This window comes from Pelodiscus sinensis, chromosome 1 (genome assembly GCF_049634645.1).
Source record: "Pelodiscus sinensis isolate JC-2024 chromosome 1, ASM4963464v1, whole genome shotgun sequence".
Lineage (NCBI taxonomy): Eukaryota > Metazoa > Chordata > Testudines > Trionychidae > Pelodiscus > Pelodiscus sinensis.
The window spans coordinates 303,748,398-303,770,835 of NC_134711.1; the positions used below are offsets into that span (position 1 = coordinate 303,748,398).

At 44.7% G+C, this 22,438-nt stretch overlaps 1 protein-coding gene across 5 annotated transcripts in view; it reads right to left on the bottom strand.

Annotated features, from left to right (window-relative positions):
- PGR (progesterone receptor) overlaps positions 1-21,602 on the bottom strand; it is a 91,931-nt gene extending 70,329 nt beyond the window's left edge. For 4 of the 5 annotated variants that reach the window (XR_003088120.2, XM_075919277.1, XM_075919278.1 and 1 more), the window contains exons 1-2: positions 19,784-21,204; positions 17,865-18,016 (exon numbers count right to left, since the gene is read on the bottom strand). Coding sequence is in view for 4 of the 5 variants with exons in the window: in XM_075919277.1 (XP_075775392.1) it covers positions 17,865-18,016; positions 19,784-21,063 (1,432 nt within the window). In the remaining variant the exon portion in view is untranslated. Of the gene's footprint in view, positions 1-17,864; positions 18,017-19,783 lie in introns of all 5 variants that reach the window. The other variant, XM_006110833.4, reaches the window with a different exon arrangement.
- Between the last annotated feature and the right edge of the window lie 836 nt (positions 21,603-22,438).

Here is a 22,438-nt window from a genome sequence, read left to right on the forward strand (position 1 = left end):
CAAATGACGGTGCAGATTCGGGAATCTCCCCAACGTCCTCAGCCATGAAGACTGAAGCAAAGAAATCATTTAGTGTCTCTGCAATGGCTTTATCATCCTTGATTGCTCCTTTTATAGCTCGATCATCTAGGGGACCCACAGGTTTTTTAGCAGGCTTCCTGCTTCTAATGTACTTAAAAAACATTTTGTTATTTCTTTTTGAGTTTTTGGCTAACTGTTCCTCAAAATCTTTTTTTGCTTTTCTTATTACATTTTTACACTTGATTTGACAGTGTTTATGTTCCTTTCTATTTATCTCACTAGGATTGGACTTCCACTTCTTAAAAGATACCTTTTTGTCCCTCACTAATTCTCTTACATGGTGGTTAAGCTGCGGTGACACTTTTTTAGGTCTCTTGCTATGTTTTTTAATTTGGTGTATACATTTAAGTTGGGCCTCTATTATGGTGTCTTTAAAAAGTTTCCATGCAGCTTTCAGGGATTTGGCTCTAGTCACTGTGCCTTTTAATTTCTGTTTAACTAACCTCATCATTTTTGTATAATTCCCCTTTTTGAAATTAAATTCCAGGGTGCTGGACTGCTGAGGTGTTCTTCCCACTACAGGAATGTTGAATGTTATTATATTATGGTCACTATTCTAAAGCGGTCCTGTAATGGTTATTTCCTGGACCTGATCCTGCACTCCACTCAGGACTAAATTGAGAATTGCCTCTCTCCTTGTGGGCTCCTGCACCAGCTGCTCCAAGAAGCAGTCATTTAAGCCATTGAGAAATTTTATCTCCTCTTCTCTTCCTGAGGTGACATGTATCCAGTCAATATGGGGGTAATTAAAATCCCCCATTATTATAGAGTTCTCTATTTTGGTAGCCTCTCTAATCTCCCTCAGCATTTCAATGTCAGTATCGCTGTCCTGGTCAGGTGGTCGCTAATATATCCCTACTGCTAATTTCTTATTATTGGAGCATGGAATTACTATCCCTAGCGATTCTATGGAACATGTTGATTCACTTAATATTTATATTTCATTTGATTCTACATTATCTTTCACATACAGTGCCACTCCGCCACCCACCCAGCCTGCTCTATCCTTTCTATATATTTTATATCCTGGTATAATTGTGTCCCACAGATTTTCCTCATTCCACCAGGTTTCAGTGATGCCTATTATGTCAATCTCCTCATTTAATACGAGGTACTCTAGTTCACCCATCTTATTAGTCAGACTCCTAGCATTTGTGTACAAGCACTTTAAAAATTTGCCACTGCTTATTTGTCTGCTCTTCCCTGATGCATTGGATTCCTTTGTATACGGTTGTTTGTCTGCTCTGGCCCATGGTTTGCCCTTTCCCCTCCTCTCTTTCTGACTACAGCTTAGAGAATCTCTATCAATGGATTCTCCTCTAAGAGAAGTCTCCCTCCGATTTACGTGCATCTCCGCTCCAATCGGCTTTCCCCCATCTCTTAGTTTAAAAACTGCTCTACTGCCTTTTTAATGTTTAGTTCCAGCAGTCTGGTTCCACCCTGGTTTAGGTGGAGCCCATCCCTCCTGTATAGGCTCCCCCTCTCCCAAAAGTGTCCCCAGTTCCTAATAAATCTAAACCCCTCTTTCCTACACCATCGTCTCATCCACGCATTGAGACTCTGAAGCTCTGCCTGACTACCTGGCCCTGCACGTGGAACTGGAAGCATTTCCGAGAATGCCACCATAGAGGTCCTGGATTTCAGTCTCTTTCCTAGCAGCCTAAATTTGGCCTCCAGGACATCTCTCCTACCCTTCCCTATGTCATTGATACCTACATGTACCACGACCACCGGCTCCTCCCCAGCACTACACATAAGTCTATCTAGATGCCTCGAGAGATCCACAACCTTCGCACCAGGCAGGCAAGTGATCGTACAGTTCTCCCGGTCATCACAAACCCAACTATTTATGTTTCTAACGATCGAATCACCCACTACTAACACCTGCCTCTTCCTAACTGGCATTCCCTTCCCCTCAGAGGTATCCTCAGTGCGAGAGGATACCACAACATCCTCTGGGAGGAGAGTCCTAACTACGGGATGGTTTCCCTCTGCTCCCATTGAATGCTCTGTTCCCTTGAGACTTTCATCCTCCTTAAGAGCACTGGGGCTCTCAGACTGGAGGTGGGACAGTACTGCAGTGTCCCGGAAAGTCTCATCAAGCAGAATAGGATAAGCAGAAACTTTCATAAAGAATTAAGATGTTTACTTGATTCTAATCTCAAAGAAATGTAACCTTCTGAAAATTATAAACCTTTCTGTACAGCTGAATGGAAGAGACAATATTATTTTAGCTTCTTAAGTTTAACTTCTCTTGCCCTTTTTATGACAACATAACTTGCAGAGGGCACTTATGTGGCATCGTAAGTGGTCTGTAGTCACAGAATTTTAATGAAGGTGACGAAGTGCATCAAACAATGGAATCAACAGTTTGTGTTCAGCAAATCTAAACTGTTTTATGTACATACCGATACACTTCTGTGCACACTAACTCCCAGAAAAAAAATCTCAAATATTTAAATTATACCACATTACTAAAATAAACCATTTCATACTAAAACTGGATCCCTAATTCTTTTCCTACCCTTCCATCTCTCATTTATTTTTTATAACTTTATAACCCACAATTTCACCCTGCAATTTTAGTGGGCTAAAGTGGGACAGATTGCTTCAGTCAGAAAGTAACAAAGACTTAAAAAATATACACCAGAAATAGAAGAGAATAACAAACAGAAAACAACAGCTCCCACTCCAGATGAGAAGAACAGCCCAATAGACAATGGGGACTCTGCATAACTAGCCGGGTCTGTACCAGTGGATTGCAGGGCAGAATCAAGGACAGCTAGGCTACGTCTACACTGGCATGATTTTCCGGAAATGCTTAAAACGGAATACTATTCCGTTTTCAGTTTTTCCGGAAAAGCGCGTCTACATTGGCCCCGGAGTTATCGTCATAACGAAGTGCTTTTCCGGAAAAGTGCGTCTACATTGGCGGTGTGCTTTTCCGGAAAAGCAGAAGCCCGGAGCCATTTTGAAGAGGGCAAAGGCCACCAGCCCTTTCCGGGGGCGGGGCCAGAGCGCCGTTCAGACACATGCTTAAAGGGGTCTCGCCGGGCAGCCGTTGGTCTCCTGCTCCCGTGCCTTGGGGCCTCTGCCAGGGACTGACACCCTTCGCAGGTCTGTGGGTGCCCTTTGACTTTTGGGGACACCACCCTTTGGCCCCCAACAGCTTTTCCCTGTGGTTTTTTTTTCTGCCCTGCTCTGTCTACTATGGAGCCAAGGGTGGCCATGTGCCTGGTCGGGCCCCTCTTGGGGCTGTTCCGCTGGCTGCAGCTCATGCTGCAGGCCGGTGCCATGCTGTTCATGGACCAGGAGGCAGAGATCGCCTTGGACGCCCTCACCAGGGGGGCCCTGGCAACCCTGTCTCATCAGCACCCCACCGTATACCGGCCACTCTGGAGTTTGGACATCAGCACCGACTGGTGGGACTGTGTGGCCCTCGGACTATGGGATGACCACCAGTGGGTCCGGAATTTTCGGATGAGGAAGCAGACCTTCTTGACGCTGTGCACCTGGCTCACCCCCGCTCTGCAGAGAACCGCCACCCGGCTGCGGGCACCCATCTCCGTCAACAAGAGGGTTGCCATCGCGCTGTGGAAGCTGGCCACACCGGACAGCTACCGCTCGGTGGCACACCAGTTCGGGGTGGGAAGATCCACCGTTGGAGTGATCGTCATCCAGGTAAGTCCCAGGGGGAGTGGGATGGGGGGAGGGTGCTCCACTCCATGCCCAGGGACACTCAAGACTCCAGGCTGGGTCGCCCAGGGGTTTGGGCCGTCCCTCCCTTGCACAGGCCCACTGGTTGGGGGGAGCATGGGGGGCCCTGGTGTGTGTGTGTGTGTGTGTGTGTGGACAGAGGGAATCAAGGGGGGGACCCAAGGGAGCGCACACTCACCCCTGGTTGTATGTAATGTGTTCCCTTGTGTTTCTCTGCACCCTTCTGCAGGTTGTCCACGCCATCAATGACGTCCTGCTGCCGAGAATCATCCGCCTGCGCGACGTCGATGAGACCATGGCCGGCTTTGCTGCCCTCGGGTTCCCCAACTGCGGGGGAGCCCTGGACGCCACCCACATCGCCATCCGGGCCCCGGAGCATCGAGCAGCCCACTTTATGAACAGAAAGGGGTACTGCTCCATCGTCCTGCAGGCCCTCGTGGATCACCGGGGCCGCTTCCTGGACATCTACGGCGGCTGGTCCGGCCGGGCACACGACGCCCGCATCCTCCGGAACTCTGGACTGTTTCAGAGGTTGGAGGCAGGCACCTACTTCCCCCGGTGGGACTTGACTGTTGGGGATGTGCCGATGCCCATCTGCATCGTCGGGGACGCGGTCTGCCCCCTGATGCCCTGGTTCATGCGGCCCTACACAGGGCAGCTGGACCAGAACCAGGCCCGGTTCAATGACCGCCTCAACCGGGCCCGAAACCCAGTGGAGCTGGCATTTGGACGCTTAAAAGGCCGCTTCCGTTGTTTGCTCACCCGTCTCGACATGGGTGAGCAGAATGCAACGGAAGTGCTGGCCGCGTGCTGCGTGCTCCACAATATTGTGGAGCGCAGTGGGGAGGCCTTCCTCTCTGCATGGGTGGCAGCTGAGGCACAGACCTTGGACCAGCCCGCCACAGCTGCCATCCGCCAGGCGCGCCAGGAGGCGGTGCGCATTAGAGAGGCCCTGGTGGACATGTTTACCCAAGCCCCCTAGCAGGGTCGCTTGGATCACCCCAGAGTATTCTGTCCCAGCTCCTACCCTTCCCCACCTCCTCTCCTTACCTCCCCCCCCCCCCCAATAGTATAGTAAAGCGTCGGGTCACAGCACATCGCGGCCGTCATTGAGTCTGTTCGTCGGGTGCGTCGGGCGTAGTTAGGGTTTTTCTTTTAAGTTAGGCTAGGGTTTAGGCCACCATCGCCATCCTGAAGAACAGCCAACAGGATTTTGGACTTGTGCAGAAGGCTCACATCAGTGACATCTTTGATGGATCTCCTGGCTCTTCCTCTCCTGAGGCCCGGAAGGCCCAAAGGACTGACATGGCCAGCAACACCATCATTGTCCGTCGAGGGATCTCCTGGCTGTTCCTCTCCTGAGGCCCGGAAGGACCAAAGGATCGAGGTGGCCAGCAACACCCCGTCATCGTCCGTCGAGGGATCTCCTGGCTGTCCCTCTCCTGAGGCCCGGAAGGACCAAAGGATCGAGGTGGCCAGCAACACCACAATCGTCCTCCCTGTGCCTAGACTTTGTTTAATTATCTCTGTTGTGTGCATCTTGTAACCGTTCTTGCTAGTTTGTTATCTATGTTAATAATAGTTTGTGGTTTACATGTTACTGAAAAGTGTCAGCATTTATTTCTGCACCACAAACTACTGACCACTTACGAAGGGCCCCCCTCCCCAGTGAATAGAGTACAGATTTCGTTCTCCACAGTTTGCCAACATGTTACATTTAAGTGGCTACTTGGCATCTCACATCATTTCGTACACTACCTAGAGTTACACAATACCCAACACAGGAATGAACAGCAAAGTAGAGATCTGTTTATTTACGGGGGGGGGGGGGGAGACCTTCAACTGGGACAGGAGAGGGGGGGAGACCTTCAACTGGGACGGGGGGAGGCAGTTACTGGGATGGGCGGCCCCTGCGAATGCTCCTCCGGGGGCCAGCCTGCCCACACTGGGCAGACCGCGTCGGGGCAGGCTGCACGCGGAGGTGGCCAGGAGCAGGAGCACAGCCAGGAGCAGGGGCACGGCCAGGAACAGGGGCACGGCCAGGAACAGGGGCACGGCCAGGAACAGGGTCAGGAGCAGGAACAGGGTCAGGAGCTGGGATGGGAGGGGGCATGACCTGTGCTATGGGAGGGATGGCGGGGGCCTGGGCTCCGCCCATGCCATAGTGAATGGCATGCACAATATGTGCCGTCAGCGTGTCCATGGTGGTGCGCATCCCTCTGCATTCGGCCAGGAAGGCAGCCCAGGCATCCTGCCGCCACTGCAGGTCCCCCTGCACCCGCTCCTCGATGGAGGCCTGGATTGCCTCCACAGCATTGACGTGGTGCCGAAGCAGCTGTTCCCTCTGCCGGAGCCTGTGCCTCCGGGGTTGGCCTGCTGGGGGTGGTGCTGCTGCCGCAGTGGAGGGTCTGGTGCTAGGTCCCGCTGCAGGGAAGAGAAGAAAGGATGGGTCAGTCAGGCAGGCCGTCCACTGTCCCCACACCGCATGCCCTCCACCCCTGAGCCCAGGTGACCCCACAGTTGTGTGGCTTGGGCCCACTCGGTTCCCCTCCTGCCTGCCCCTGGAGTAGGGTCCTCCCTCCAGGGTATTGTAAGCACCGGTCTATATCCTGGCCCTGTGCAGGGTGGGAGGGTGCTTGTGCAGCGTTCACCTGTGGAACTCCCTGCCGGTGGAGACTGTGAAAAGCTTTTGGGTTAATCACTGCTGTTTGACAGGGAGCGAGATGCATCCCCATGCAGTGCCTGGGAGCACATCTGGCAGAGGCAGTCTGGGCTCTCAGATCCCCTCGCGTGGGATATCTCCTGGACGGAACCAGAAGGGTGACTGGGTGGGGGGATGTCCCATCCTTGCAGCACAACTCAGGGGCCCTTCTCCCTCCCACGATCCCTCCCGCAAGCCCGGTAGCCCAGGAACATGTGTGGCCCCAGTGGGGACTTCCCTTGGGGAACCAGCCAAGGCACCGGGAGCAGGCGAGGGGCTCGGTGGGGGCCACGTTCACAGGACCGTGATGCTGCGGTCTACCCAATTAGAAGCTGGCTGTGCCTCACAGCCAGGCATGGGACAGTGTGCCGTTCTCTGTTCTGCACCCTTGCCAGAGCTGCAGGCTCTGGGCTGAGTCCCTGGGGCCCTGGCCGGTTCCAGCCGGCATCCACCCTTCCCCCTGGTCCCGCCGAATGTGTGTGAGCAGCAGGGTCCCAGGCATGGCTTGCAGCTGCCTGCCGTGGCCACGTGCCGATCGGTCACCAGGCTGCACGTGGTTGCACCTGCTGCTTGCTGTCCTCATGCTACGCAGCATGCAGCTCACGTGGCCTGAGTGACATGCTCTCCCCCTCCCCGCTCCGGGCACCTGGCTCCCCACCTCCCGCCCTCCGCCCCCCACCCTTGGGAGTGCAAACTGTACAGACTCACCAGTGGGTTCCTCCCCGTCCTCGGAGGAGTTGCTGGAGGGGGCCTGCTGGGTGGCAACGCTGGCCTCCTCACCAGATGCACTGCTGCTCTCTTCTCCCTCCTCCGGCTCGGTGGGACGGTTGATGGGTGGCCGCTGGCAGGTGTCCACGGGGACCGCTGGGGCTTGAGGGGCGGGCTCGCCCAGAAAGGAGTGGAGCTCCTCAAAGTATGGGCAGGCGTCGGGTCCTCCCCCCTGCCCTCAGTGGCCCTGACGTACGCCAGCCGCAGCTCCTTCACTTTTGAGTGGACCTGCTCACAATTGCGGCTGGGGTGTCCCTGCTGGGCCAGGTTCTGCGCAAGCCAGGTGTACAGATCGGCCTTCCGGCGCCAGGAATGGAGGTCGTGGAGACCCTCCTCCTCCTTCCATAACTCCAGGAGGGTCTCCAGCTCCCTGGGGGTCCAGGATGGGGCCCGCCTTTTGCGGCCCCTGGGGGCCTCCTCCGCTGGGGGTCCAGGTGGCTCTCCGGCAGGAGCTGCCATGGCGCGGTGAGCCTGAAGTGTTGGGCAGCACAGCAGTGTCAGAGCTAACCCAGGCAGGCTCCTAGCACGTGCGCCCAGCAGCCTGAGAGCCCTTTAACAGCTCGGGCTTACCAGGAAGTCCGCGGCTCCTACGGGGTCTCCCAGCGTCCAAACCGCTTTTTTCCGTTTTTTCTGCTTTTTCGGAAAAGCTGTCTACACTGGCCCTTTTCCGGAAAAGCTTTTCCGGAAAAAGGACTTATGCCCGAATGGGAGCAGCGTACGGTTTCCGGAATAGTGGCTAATTTTGTACAGTACAGCGTCAATGCTTTTCCGGAAATTCAAGGGCCAGTGTAGACAGCTCGCAGCTTATTCCGGAAAAGCGGCTGATTTTCCGGAATAAGTGGCCCAGTGTAGACGTACCCCTACAGTATACAACTATTTAATTCCTCTGTCTTTCAGGGAGACTACATGGGATTGTGTGGCCCTGAGTGACTTGGAAGCACAGGTTTACTCACTCTGCCCATTAGGCATCAGGTAAATTATGGGTGGAATATAACACTGACAGTCAGCACATTACAGTCAGAAAAAATAAATTTTAGTACAGATACGAAGGTGGGGAGAGTAGTTATCTGTGTCTGATCAAAGTCAGATAGCTACTAGATCTCAAACAAATGCTTGTCTTCTGGCTACTTAATACTTAATGTAAAGACAAATGTATACCGGTAAGTGGTGAGAGATTAACTGGCATTAAGCAACAACTGTTTGCAAAAGCATAGGTACTGTGAACACAGACACATAGTCAAGAAGCCAACATGAGGCTGGAGATCTGTATTGCTGTCTCTGCAGTCTGCTGATATGACAGCAAAGAGATGCAATTCAGAAGATTTGGAAGCACCATCTGAATATCCATCATGAGACTATCATCTCAATGTTGCAGGAAAAATAGTGAGCCTTGCTTGACAGATGCCATTTTATCCTTTAGCTGAACCTACTCATTATCTAACTAGCGTTGCCTGTCTGAATTCTGTAAACCAAACTGCTTTTTACTACCAAAGATTATTTCTGTTCCATCCGAAAAAGATGTGCAGTACAACAGGTGACATTGCTTCTACATATACTGCTTCAAAGTGGACCCAGGAAAACGTTTAATAGCTAGCAATCAATCAGCAATAACAACCAGTCACAACAGGATCAATGCTATTTTCAGTCCTAACACCGGTAACACCCTTTGGCAATAAATTAGCGTTCAGATTATGCAATGCTACTATGCATTTCAACTTTGTCAGCCACATTGGCTATCAGACTTTCACACTGAATGTGATGTAACTGAAAGTCCTTGTTGATTCAAATTGTACTTCTGCCATCTTGCTTGTAGAAACTGGGGAGTTTGAAAAGTAAACAACAAAACTAGCAACACTGCCAAGATGTATATCTGTGTCTTAGTGTTGATTTTATCTTTGTTACTGGCATGCTTTCCCTCCCTTTCCCTGACATTCTTTATCCTTAGTTGGATTACTATTTGAAGGTTGGATTGTCAGAACTTAAAATTAAAGATTTTAAACCTGTCAGATCTTAAAATATATTTGAATTTTCATGAGGAGTCTGGAATATTTGTGGACACTTGCAAAATATAATAATATGAATTACAACACTAACTTTGAAACCCACTGCACAATTGCATGACAAGCACCATTGCTCTTTAAGGTGCACAGTGCATTTAGTTCATGGAGATTTCAGCACTCTCAAGGTATGTCTACACTACCACCCTAGTTCGAACTAGGGTGGTTAATGTAGGCAACCGGAGTTGCAAATGAAGCCCGGGATTTGAATTTCCCGGGCTTTATTTGCATATTGCCGGGCGCCGCCATTTTTAAATGTCCGCTAGTTCAGACTCCGTGCCCGCGGCTACACGCGGCACAAACTAGGTAGTTTGGATTAGGCTTCCTATTCCGAACTACCGTTACTCCTCGTACATCCACACTGCAATTGCATTCTTTCAATAGAAAGTCAAAAGAATGCAGGAGCTTTGCTGACAGTGGTAAACCTCTTTCTATGAGGAAGAAGCCTTTTTCTGAAAGAGCTCTTTTTCTGAAAGAGCTCTTTCAGAAAAAGCCATGTGTGGATGAGGAAGAGGAGTTTTTTTCGAAAGAAGGGGCCTCCAGGAAAAAGCACAGGTGCCCTGCTGGCCACTCCATCCATAGTAATCATAACTTAAATGTGAGAGAGTGTCCAATCAATATCGACGCAATCTTTCAAAAAAGCAGATCGGTTTTTCGATGCACTTTTGCTGTGTGGACGCTCTCTTTCGAAAGTTTTTTCAGAAGATATCTTCCAGAAATTCTTCTTCTGAAAGACGCCTGAAGTCTAGATATAACCTTAGAAAAGCTAGAACTTGCAATATTATTTGGAGTTTAACTAAACTTATAGGCTGCATCTAGATTGGCATGATTTTCCAGAAATGCTTTTAACGGAAAAGTTTTCCGTTAAAAGCATTTTCGGAACAGAGCATCTAGATTGGCACAGACGCTTTTCCGCAAAAGCACTTTTTGCGGAAAAGCATCTGTGCCAATCTAGATGCGCTTTTCCACAAAAAAGCCCCGATCGCCATTTTCGCGATCGGGGCTTTTTTGCGGAAAACAAATCTGAGCTGTCTACACTGGCCCTTTTGCGCAAAAGCTTTGTGCAAAAGGGAGTTTTGCCTGAACAGGAGCAGAATAGTATTTCTGCAAGAAGCACTGATTTCTTACAGTAGGAAGTCAGTGCTTTTGTGGAAATTCAAGCGGCCAGTGTAGACAGCTGGCAAGTTTTTCCAGAAAAGCGGCTGATTTTCCAGAAAAACTGGCCAGTCTAGACACTGCCATATGCTCTTTGCACCCATAATGCATTTGGAAGGGGTCACTTGGAACTCAAAAGCATGAATGCAAGCTGCCTAGAGACAATGTATGAACAGCCAATAAAGTCTGGGATTCAAAAAAAATTTTAAACATTTAATTCTTCTCCAAATCATCTGTCTCAACTACACTTCCCATTCCACTATCACTGTGGTTACTGCAAGCCTGCCTGCAGACAGATTTTTAAAGATATTGTTAATGTCTCAATTTGGCAATTCAGTTCCTGAAAAGTTTTTGAAGAAAGAAATTAGCCCACATGCTCTTTATTGTTTTTATTATTCCATACTAGAAATATTATCTTCACGCAACTGCAAACCAAAGACCCAGCTCATTTGGCAGTACCTTTTAAGTTCCCTGTTCAGTTGCAAGTTTCTTAGAAAATATCCTAAACATAGTTATATGATACCATTCAAAACTTCCTTTCCAAGCATTCACTGTGAAAGATAAATATGTTGGTTATAAGCTCACCAGCAGAACATTTCAGCCACTCTGACACACTATATCAATTTTTACATTTAAAATTCCTTAGATGACAGGAAGCAATTGAGCTGTTGTGATTTTCTTGCTGCTGGGAGGATTATGGCTTTTATTTTTAAAGTACTTCTTAAGAGCCCTTGAAATTGTCACAAGTCTTTACACTGAGAAGTAAAAATCTTAGGAATCAATCCTTTCTAGGCAAATAACTGAAAAAAAAATCCTTAACTTACAGAGGTTTTTTTTTTACTTCTAACCCTTGGCTACCCTTACATATTTTTCTCCTCTCGCCACTCCTTATCAGAACTAGCCGTTCCCATCTGTTGCACCTTTTTTCCCAACTGCAGTTTTCATTTTCAGGAGGTTTTAAACCAGTGAATGCTGGACCAAAAGGAGTGCACTACAATATGACTTCACCCAGGAGAATTATTCCTTCCAAAACTGGATACCTGCTTCCAGACACAGTAACGTATAAATGATGTACAAAATGTTCTATTGCTACATGTTTCTTGACTGATACTTTGCTTACCGGCAATGATGAAAACAGGACAAAATTTACTATTTCACAGACTGGCAAAGAAGTTTCTGTTTGTGAAAGGAATTCTTTTTCTAATTGGCTGACCTTGAAAATGACTGTTAGACTACTCTTCTTCGGAACTCTGATAAGAACAAAACATACAAATTCTACAAAGCAGCCCAACTTTCAGGCTCATTAGTTGACAAATGAAAAACAGTAAAAGATTCAAAGTCTGTAAAAGAGCAATCACTTTTATTTTAACAATTCATCGCCTATATACTTTCCAAAGCAGTTTCATTCTACATTTACATTATATTGTCTTTTCAGTATGGCTCTTCATACAGTTTTAATTTGTCTATAACTTTTATGCATCTAGATGCTGGGTACACTAAAATATATAGCTGCAAATATCACTAGCATCAAAAAAATTATTATATATCCAAATTTACTAGAATATAGTTCATACTGATGTTTAGGCATGTTAAGACACATATTTTGGCTAACTGAAGATTGAATAGATAGAATTTTGAAGATAACAGATAGATCTCTATTTTCTATGAGTGAATAGAAGTTTTTTAAAGGACTTTCAATGTATTGATTGGATTCAGAAGAAAATGTTGCATGCAGGAGATGATTTGTATATGAAAAATACCTCTAATTATAATTAAAGATGAAGCAATCAACATATTTTAAGTCAGAAACTTTTAGAACACAAAGTAACCCTGGAGACAGTCATACCCATATTTTCTAAGAGGCTTCCTTATGTCTGTACTACATTATACAGTTGCTATGTACACACGTTCTGTAGAGGAAAACAGTATTTTCAAGCATTATATATCAATCAGGTTATATCACTAAAGTAAAGCTGTGAAATAAAGCTACCTATTCCTACTTATGCATTAATTTATTATAAAAATGTTTTAACAATATTCTAACAATATTTTATTTTCACAAACTATTATTTTAAAAACAAAATAACATGTTAGAATAGTATTACAGCACATAAAACTTATTAGAGATAATTCTACATCCCCTATGAAGAAACAAGCATATTTTTACACCAAAATCTTACCGGATTTTCCACTTACATGCCTACCATTTTGTGAACTTGCAAAATATTATTTTTATTGTATTTTCAGTAAAATATTTAGAAAGTTCATTCTTACTGACAAACTATTTTACTATACTGGTTTATGACAACTGAATTTAGTGAGATAGATCATTTAGTCTAGGCTTCATAGACAGCAGGGTACTATCCTTTTGCCCATAAATGGGAACATATTACTCCCTTCTTCAGTAACTCTAATGACTGCCTATCCAGCTCTCAATCAAATTCAGGACTAATCCTAATATTAAAGACTTACCATAAATGTGCAACCTATATCAGACTATGTAACCAGCTACTTGCCCATTCTGTTCACTTTACACATACATCTTTTGATTCTTTTCTGTCTTCCTCCTCCATTAATTTCAGTAGTCAAAATATTTCTGTCACTTAAAACATTCCAATTTTGAGTAACCATTGCACTCTGAAATATCGTTAAAAAAGCTCTCATGAAGCATTTTGTTCCATCAAATATGAAAATGCCACATAAAACATACATTGCATTGTCCTCATCTGAGTGTGGACAGACACCTATTTTTCACATTCATTCTTTTTTTATATATATTGAGTTCTCTTAATCTGGAAAGACTACATTCTACGAGTGAACACGATATTAAACATGACACTGGCAAACAGCAGTTGATAACAGAACTACAATTAACAGTCGTTTAGGTACCAGTGATCATGACATAATTATATTACGTGTAAGCAAAATAAAATCCAATCCACAATATGAAAGATAAATTGATAACTGTTTACAAATATTTTGATAAATGTCCAAAAATTCACAATGAAGAAAGGAGTACATTGGTTAAAAACAACAACTTGACTTATAGGAGAAATTAAAGTAGCTATAAAATTTTTAAAATATATAACAAATGGAAAAAAGAGAAGTTCATAGTAATGAATACAAATCAGAAACTATGAACTGTATACAACTGATATGGAAAGCAAAAAGACAAAAGTAGAAATTTATGGCTGGCAAGACTAAGGGCAAAAAGAAGGAGTTTTAAAGTATATTGGGTACAACAGATATGCTAACACCGTTACTTGTCCATTACTAGATGGAAATAATAGAATTGTCAATGATAATACCGAAATCACAGAAGTATTCTACAACTGGAATAAAGCCAAATGGAGCATTCATATCATATGATGGTGAAATACTTTCCATGCCAACAATGACTAAGAAAGATATTAAAAACTTTATTTGCTAAAATTAGACATTTTAAAATTAGCAGATTTAAAAGTTGCTTTTAAGAGTTTGCCAAGGTGCTTTCTGGATCATTAATATTGATTTTCAGTAAGCCTCAGAACACTGCAGGAGTCCTGGATGACTTGAAGAAAGGTTATACCATGCCAATATTTTAAAAACATAAATAGGATAACCAAGCTTATTACAGTCCGATCAGCCTCACATCAGTACTGGGTGAAATAAAAGAATGGCTGATATGGAACTTGATTTATAAAGAATTAAAGGAAGGTAGTATAATTAACTTGCCATTCAATGTGGGTTTAAGGGAAAAAAATCTTGCCAAACTCACTTGATATTCTTCTGATGAGATTACAATTTTGAGGAAGTTACAAGTTTGGTTGATAAAGGTAACAGTATTGAAATGGTACTACAAAACATTTTGATTAAAAAAACTAGAACAAAACAAAATCTATGTGGTACAAATTAAGTTATTTAAAGACTGGATCTATGACAGATCTCAAACTGTTATTGCAAACAGCAAAAAAACCTTAAAAAACATCAAGGGTCCTATAGCACCTTTCGGTGAGTCTAGACTACATTCCTCTTTTGAAAGAGGAATGCAAATGAGGGAAATGGAAAATGCAAATGAAGCACTGATTTACAAATATCGCGCTTCATTTGGATAATATCTTCCGATCGCTTTTTCGGAAGAGAATTTTTTGAAAAAAAAAAAAGCAGTCTAGATGGGGTTCTTTAAAAAAAAACTCTTTTTCAAAAGAACCCTTATCCCTGAAAAAAAATGAGGTTTACTGGGTTCTTCTGAAAAGGGGTTTTTTTTTCCTGAAAGAACCCCCTCTAGACTGCTTTAAAAAAAAAAAAAAATCTCTTCCAAAAAAGCGATCAGAAGAGATTATGTAAACCAAGCATGAGAGTTGTAAATCAGCACTTCATTCGCATTTTCCATTTCCCTCATTTGCATTCCTCTTTCAAAAGAGGAATGTAGTCTAGACGCACACTTAGAGATTAATAAAAATATACAAACAGTATCATGAGCTTTTGAGGGTACAACCCATTTCCTCAGATGACAAGTCACCATGAAAGCTCGTGATACTATTTATATATTGTTATTAATCTCTAAGGTGCTACAGGACCATTGTTCTTTTTTAAGGTTTTTAAAGAAGGTTTTAAAGAAGGTTTTAAGGTTTTAAAGAAGACTCTGTGAAGACTTCACCAACATATACATACTAATATTTTATTCATAAAGTGTTCATAACATTTATCAGCAATGCTTTTATATTATATTTATGAGTAGATATAGCTACTTGGGAAAATACAATTGGAAACTAGTTTGTACCCAGCGGATCCCAGTGGTTCAGAAAGAAAACAAAGAAAAAATATCAGTGACAACAATTTTTTGTTGTTGAAGACTAATATGGCTGCCTCTCTGAGTCCTGAAAACAACAAATAATCACTGAGTATTTTCAATTCTAGAGGGGTCCAAAAGGGATCAGTTCTTGGCCCTATGCTATTTGACATTTTTATCAGTGACCTGAAAGAAAACATAAATCATTACTGATAAAGTTTGCAGATGACACAAAGAATGGGAGGTGTAATTAATGAAGAAGGTACCTAACTGATTCAGAACAATTTGGCAAACTAGGTACTAGCAAACTGTATGTGTTAAATACAGCCAATTGTAAAGTCATACATTTATGAACACAAAAATGTTGGCCATACTTCTAGGATGGGGGAACCCTAATATGGAAAGCAATTACTCTGAAAAAGACTTGTAGGTCATGATGCATAATCATATGAACATGAACTCCATCCATGTGCAACACTGTGAACAAAAGGACAAATGCCATCCTGGGGTATATAAGCAGGGAAATATCAAACTGATGTTCATAAATTATATTACCTCTGTATTTGGCACTAGCATAATCACTACTGGAATACTGTCTGGTTTGGTATCAACATTTTAAGAAGAATGTCGATAAATTGGAAAATTGGAATTCAGAAAAGAGACACAAGAAATGATTAAAGGACTGGAAAACATGCCGTACAGTAAAAGACTCAAGGAGCTTAAACTATTTAGTTTGTCCAAGATGAGAGCTTATGTCTTGGTCACAGTCTACAGATACCTACGTGGGGAACACAAATCTTCTTCAATCCAGCAGACAAAAGTACAAGATCTAATAACTGGAAGCTAAACTAGGTGGAAATAAGGTGACTTTTTAATGAGAGATAGGTGACTTTAACGAGAGATATTAACCATTGGAACAATTTACCAAGGGTAGTGGTAGATTTATCATTATTGGAAATATTTAAATCAAGATTGAATGTTTTTCTCAACAGTATGCTCCAACTCAGTCACAGCTTTTGGACTTGAAGCAGGAAGTTGTATGGCCTATATGATTCAAGAGATCTGATGGATCATAGTGTTCCCATCTGTCCTTAAAATCTATGACTCTGTGAAGACTTCACCAAAATATACATACTAATATTTTATTCATAAAGTGTTCATAACATTTATCAGCAATGCTTTTATATTATATTTATGAGTAGATATAGCTACTTGGGAAAATACAATTGGAAACTAGTTTGTACCCAGCGGATCCCAGTGGTTCAGAAAGAAAACAAAGAAAAAATATCAGTGACAACAATTTTTTTCTTTACATTTTTTGTTTCTAAATTAGATTAGGTTAAAAACTAACTTGCTCAAGCTGTTGTTGTAAAGTTTTTGGTGTATTTAGTATATTGCTAAAACCAAAGAAAACTTAGTTTATATAACTTAGTCAAGGAAGATGTCTAAATATAGACACATTTTTAGGACTTTCTGAAATTGGAGTCTAGCTTAGTAAATTACAACTAACTTTATGATATGAATGGCTTTTAAAATATATAACATTTACGGAATAATACACACATACACTAAACAAGAAATTATAGAACAAAAATTAGTGTTACATCTACCAAACTATTTTCTTTAATATTTTTGTTCCCAACATTCAGATGTTCTTTCACTTGAGGATTAAACAATATAAAGGTCAATAAACTATATTGAATGCCAGAGAAACATGTTGTACAATTTTGATTTTCAGAAAACAAATACAAATTAGAGAAATATACTATAATCAAGTTTATTTTATATATATATTCTGGTATACTAGTGTGCCATGATATGAGGATAAACATGTAAAAGGTTAAACCACTGAAAATACACTGCTTTATTTAGTATTTGGAAGTGTCAGAAAAACTATGGAGTTTAATCTTACATTTTGTACACATCAATTATTTCAGTGGGTACACAAGAAATGCACATTTTGGGTACACAAGAAATGGAGAATCACATATATCATTTGATTTAATTATAGAAACCAAACATACATTCTCAACTAGGCACCAAGCTATTTTCAGAGTTAAAAAGAAATAATTGTTTTATTAGCACCCGAGATTTGATTTTCTTATACATGTCCTGAATAGAAAACAAAACCAATAGTTTAAAATAACTATTATTTAAAGGGCCCAATTCTGTATACCATAACCAAGTATATATCATATACTCCTGACTAAAAGGAAGAGAGAAGGAAGCCAAGAGAATTTTTATTTGCATAAAGAATGTAGTTTTATACAGAGGCCATTTGTTGCTAAACAGCAACATTTAATTATTTTTAAAATGAAGCTGGTATTTATTAAATTTAATGAAGTTAGTAATAGATTAAGAATTGCTGGATTTTTATAAGCTTCTGCCAAACCCATAACCTAAAACAAGCTTGATAATATTATAAGTAAAGCAAATAATATTAAAATTAAATAACCCAGGAAAAATGACCACATACTGCAAGTGTCTGAATTTTTGTCTCAGGGACAAAACATGGCTCCAATAACATTTTAAAAGATCTATTTTAAAACCAGATAAAAATAAAGTGCTTAATGTACTAATTACAAATAATTAGAAACAAAGGCATCTGACGTACCTTCCATAGCTCTCTTAAAGAAGACTTTACAACTTCCACAGGTAAGCACTCCATAGTGGCAACCTGAAGCCTCATCACCGCAGATCAGACAAATCTTCTGAGGTAATGATTCAAAACTGTATTGAGGACTCTGACCAATGTCAGTATCTGGCCTTTAAAAGGAAAGAAAATCAACAGGAATGAAACAGACTCATGAAGAAGATTCACACTTGAACTGGGTTATAGTGATGTCAGTTTTAAAGAAAAAGAGATAATCCTAATGCTTACCTTTTAAAACTGAAAGCAAATTTGATAAGGATAGAAAAAAGCGATTAAAGGCACTGCAGCACTGAATGTGTTTTTGCTTTGGGACTTGGATAAGACATATCTTTAAAACGCCTTAAGTAAAATGTTTTAGGTAATTTTAAAACTCTAGTGTACAGGGCAAGTATTTTAACATGTTTTAGCTACTAGACAAGAAAGAGCTAGGTTCTTTCCAAGAGACTTCAAAATAGATGCCTGATCCTTCTATGGGACTACTCGTGAATAAAATCACTCCTGTGCAAGTTTCTCTAGTTGCTAAAATTAAAATAGTAATAAATAAACTGTTTTGAACTTCAACTAATTTAACTCAGCAGCCTTTTCCCTAGGCAACATGTAACTGGCCTTCACATTATGCAGAAAGTTCATACATATCAAATTAAATTTCCTAATTCAATGGTAGATTTTTTACTTCTAACCAATTTTAATGAACACAAAAAACAGTAAAGAATTGTTTCCACATTTATTGCCCATCTAAAGAAATTATATTTAGCAAACAAGTGTCTATTTACAAAAAATTGGAAGTGTCTTTAACATATTAGTAAATATTCTCAGGTTATAATATTTCTGTATATCAGATTAGATTGAGCCATTTTATTTAATGAGTTGATAATATATGAGCTTGATCAGAATTTCGGACATATTGCCATGTTAAATTTTGTTTTGAATTGAGTGATTTCCACCTAAAATCATGCATGTGCATTTTAAAGAAATGTGCACATGTAAACAATATCTGTTTGTAAAATATGCCATAATTCATACAGAAGTTACCTGCATGTAAACCATGACATTTTCACCATTTAAACAGTTTAGAAGTGATTGCCTGTTAGTCCATTATACAATAATAAACAACTTTGTATCCCTTATAAAATATAGCCGCTGTTGGATTCACAGGTCAAACTTGCTACAAAAGCATTGAACATTTCAATGTGAGAAGAGTATGTGACAAAGTGTATTTCTTCTGACAAGAACTAAGATTCCAAATTTGACACAAACTATGTAGCAAATACAAATGTAAGTGTCTTATTTCTATGTGTATTTATTTTAAAAGCTCTTTGGAGTTGTGATCAAGTGAAGCTCTCTTGATTCCTTCTTTGTCATGTTTCAATGCCTCACACTTTTTTAGAACTTTTCCTTTTTACCGTAAAACTTATTCTAATCTGTGAAATATTCCTTCAGTACAAATCATTTTAATTAAACTTAGGTGAAATCTGTATTTTTCCATTCGTCTGTGCTTTATTCACAGCTTCTGTGATTTCATCTCTTTCAAGCAGAAATAAGTTATGGCACACTGACCAATTGAATCTCTAGCCCAGTAACATCTTATTTTAAACTTAAAAAACAACAATTAGTCTGGTAGCACTTTAAAGACTAACAAAACATGTAGATGGTACCATGAGCTTTCGTGGGCACAGCCCACTTCTTCAGAAGACTTTTAAAACTGTCACTAACTGTTTGCCAAGACTGTGTAAAAATTAGCACAATTTATCATCCCCTTTAAATAAAGATCAACCCCACACATTATGCTGTAATATGTGCGCCTCTAACGGTCATCTGCAAAGAAAGAGGTCAGGCGCATTTGCCGGAGAAGACCAGACGCGTGTGACCTTAAATCTTACCTAATGTAATTGAGATAGGCAGGGTATATCGGGGGCAAGCTGTCTTTGAGCACCGCTGTCTGAAAGCCAAGCTGCTGATGGCCGTTCAGGTTGAGCGGCTGGTAAAGCGCCTGAGGGGCTGTCGATGTGGAGGGAAGACTGTCCCGCTGGACCATACAGCTTGTGCTCCCCGAGGCTTTACAGTGCGGCGGCCCATAGGACCCAGCCAGAGCAGGAGACTCAGTTTTGTACAGAATGCACTCGAGAGAGGAGGGCTCCTGGCTGGCTCTGGGCTGCGGAGGGGCCAGCGTGTACTCAGCAGGGCACACTGCTGCTGGAGTGGTCTTGGTGCCCAAGTAGGGGGCGGCGGAGGCACTGATCCCTTCCTCCTTGATCTTGAGAGCGGGCTGGAAGTCCCCGTAGCTGTAATGCTCCTCCTTTGAGTCGGGCTGGGGGTAGCCATAGTCCGCGAAGTCCCGGGGGGCGGAGGTGGGAGATACCCGACGGTCCAAGCAGCTGCTCCCGTACTCCTCCACATCCAGCAGCTGCCGGGTCCTGGCGGCCAAGTAGGCCGAGTTGAGGGGCAGGATGGGCACGTGCAGGAAATCCTGCCCCGGGACAGCGGCGTGGGCAGGGGCAAGAGCGAGGCTGCTCCCGGAGCCGGCGTCCTGCTCAGCGGCACCCCCCGAGGCAAAGCCGTGATCTTCCTCGGACAGTGCCGCGGGGCCGCTGCACTGCCCGTCCGTGCTCTCCGCGGCTCCCTTGTCCTCCAGTTGCGGCGGCAGCTTGGAAGCGGCTGTCGGGGGCCCCTCGCCCGGCCAAAAGGAGGCAGGGGGGTCCGGAGGCGGCAGGGGGCCCGGGATTGCAGCCGGACTGCTCCGGTGGCCGGCGGCGGCGGCTTCTCCCCGCTGCTGCTCGGAGCGGTGGCTCATCAGCGCGTTGGGGATTTCGGGGATCCCGACCCCGAAGAGGCACCAATTCTGGGGGGCGCCGGCCGAGCTGGCATGGGCCGGGGGAGCCAAGAAAGTGTCTAGGACGCTGTCCAGCGCATCCCTCTCTGCAGGGGAGCCGCCGCCTGCCAGCTGCGAGGAGGGGCCCCTCTCCTCCCTCTCCAGGCGCTCCCGCTGCTCTTCCTCCTCCTCCTCCTCCTCGCTGCTCTTGGGGTAGAGCAGCCCGTGCAGGGAGATGTCCACGGTCCCCGCCCCCCCGCGGAAGGGGTCCCGCTCCGGGCCCTGCAGCCGGACCGAGCTGTCCGCGGCACAGCCAGGCGCCCTCGAGTCCGTCGCCTTCATTCCGCTCATGCTGAGCCGCGCCGGGCGCCGGGCTGGGGGGAGACGCGGGCAGAGTCGGGACTGGCCGCCCCTCACATCCTGCCCCGCGGGACAAGGGCCCGGGCCAGGCGCAGGTCCCCGCAGAGTGGAACTAGCTGGAGAGCGGGGCCAGCTCCCGCAACGCGCCCCCGCCGGCTGCCTCGCCTCTGCCCGGCCCCACTGCACAAGCCCGCGCCCCCCTGCCCCGCCGGTGGCGTCCGCACGCCCCCGGCTCCCCGCGATCTCTCTCCCACCGAGTGGCGAGCAGGCGGGAGGCGCCTCGGCCGGGTGCAGGCAACGGGCGGGCGAGGTCCCCCCTGCGGGCGGAGCCGCTGCAGCCTCTGGCAGACCCCGGCGCGGAACAGGAAAGCGCTCAGCGCCAGCTGCCGCCGTCGGAAGGGGCGAGGAGGGCTCTTCCCAGGCTGAGCGCTGCCTCTCCCCGCCTGGCTGCCTGCTGCACCCGCTCTGCCTCCCCGGCTGGGAGCTGGCACCAAGCCTGGCGCTGTTTCCCGGGCGGAGGCACCGATCCGGTGTAGGGAGAAGGCAGCCAAGTCCTTAGCTGGCCATCCACCCCCACTTGCTGCTTCCAGCTCCGCCCCTCCTGGCCCGGCCTCTCCCACTCTCCCCCAGTTCCCTTTTTTCCTCCCAGGCCCCTGTTTGAGCTGCTCACATCTTGTGTCAAAAATAGCAGATCTCCCATATGCAAGGTCTTGACTTGCCTACAAGGGGCAAGACCCTGCGCCTTCCCTGGTCTACCCACGGGATCCTGGCAGCAGATGCAGGTCTCCTCCTGCTGCAGCAGGAAGAGGGGCAGCTGGGTCGAAAATTTTAGTGGTCTTGTGACATATGCACCAAGATCAAATTGGCAACATCCTTTCTTCCCTTCTTTCCCCCTTTATCCCTGCCTCTTTGGCAACTGATCCCACCATCCTCTACACTTTTTCTTAAATTCTCCTTCTCTGGCTTGTAACCCTTTTTTCCCACACGGTTTTCTGCTATGTGATTTCCCATTTATGACGCTGCACTGCCCATTTTTTAAATAATGTTACTTTTTCCTGGACACTCATGGGAGGGCAGGATGCACAGGTTGGAGGAAAGAGCAAGGAAGTACTAAATTACTGGCAGTGATAGTTCACCCATCCCTCTTTTTTCATGCCTTTTCAAACTTTAATAGTACAATATGAATGTAACCTCTGGCCCAAGAGCCTTGTAAATATTTATGCATTTCACCACAAGATGGTGAAAAGTAAAAAAACTTTAAAGTACTCATTGGCTCTCATTCATGTCCCTCTAAATATCTTTTGTTCATCTCACAATCACAGAGCAGGCAGGCTATCACTGAGGATTCTTCTTTGCCTCTTGATAT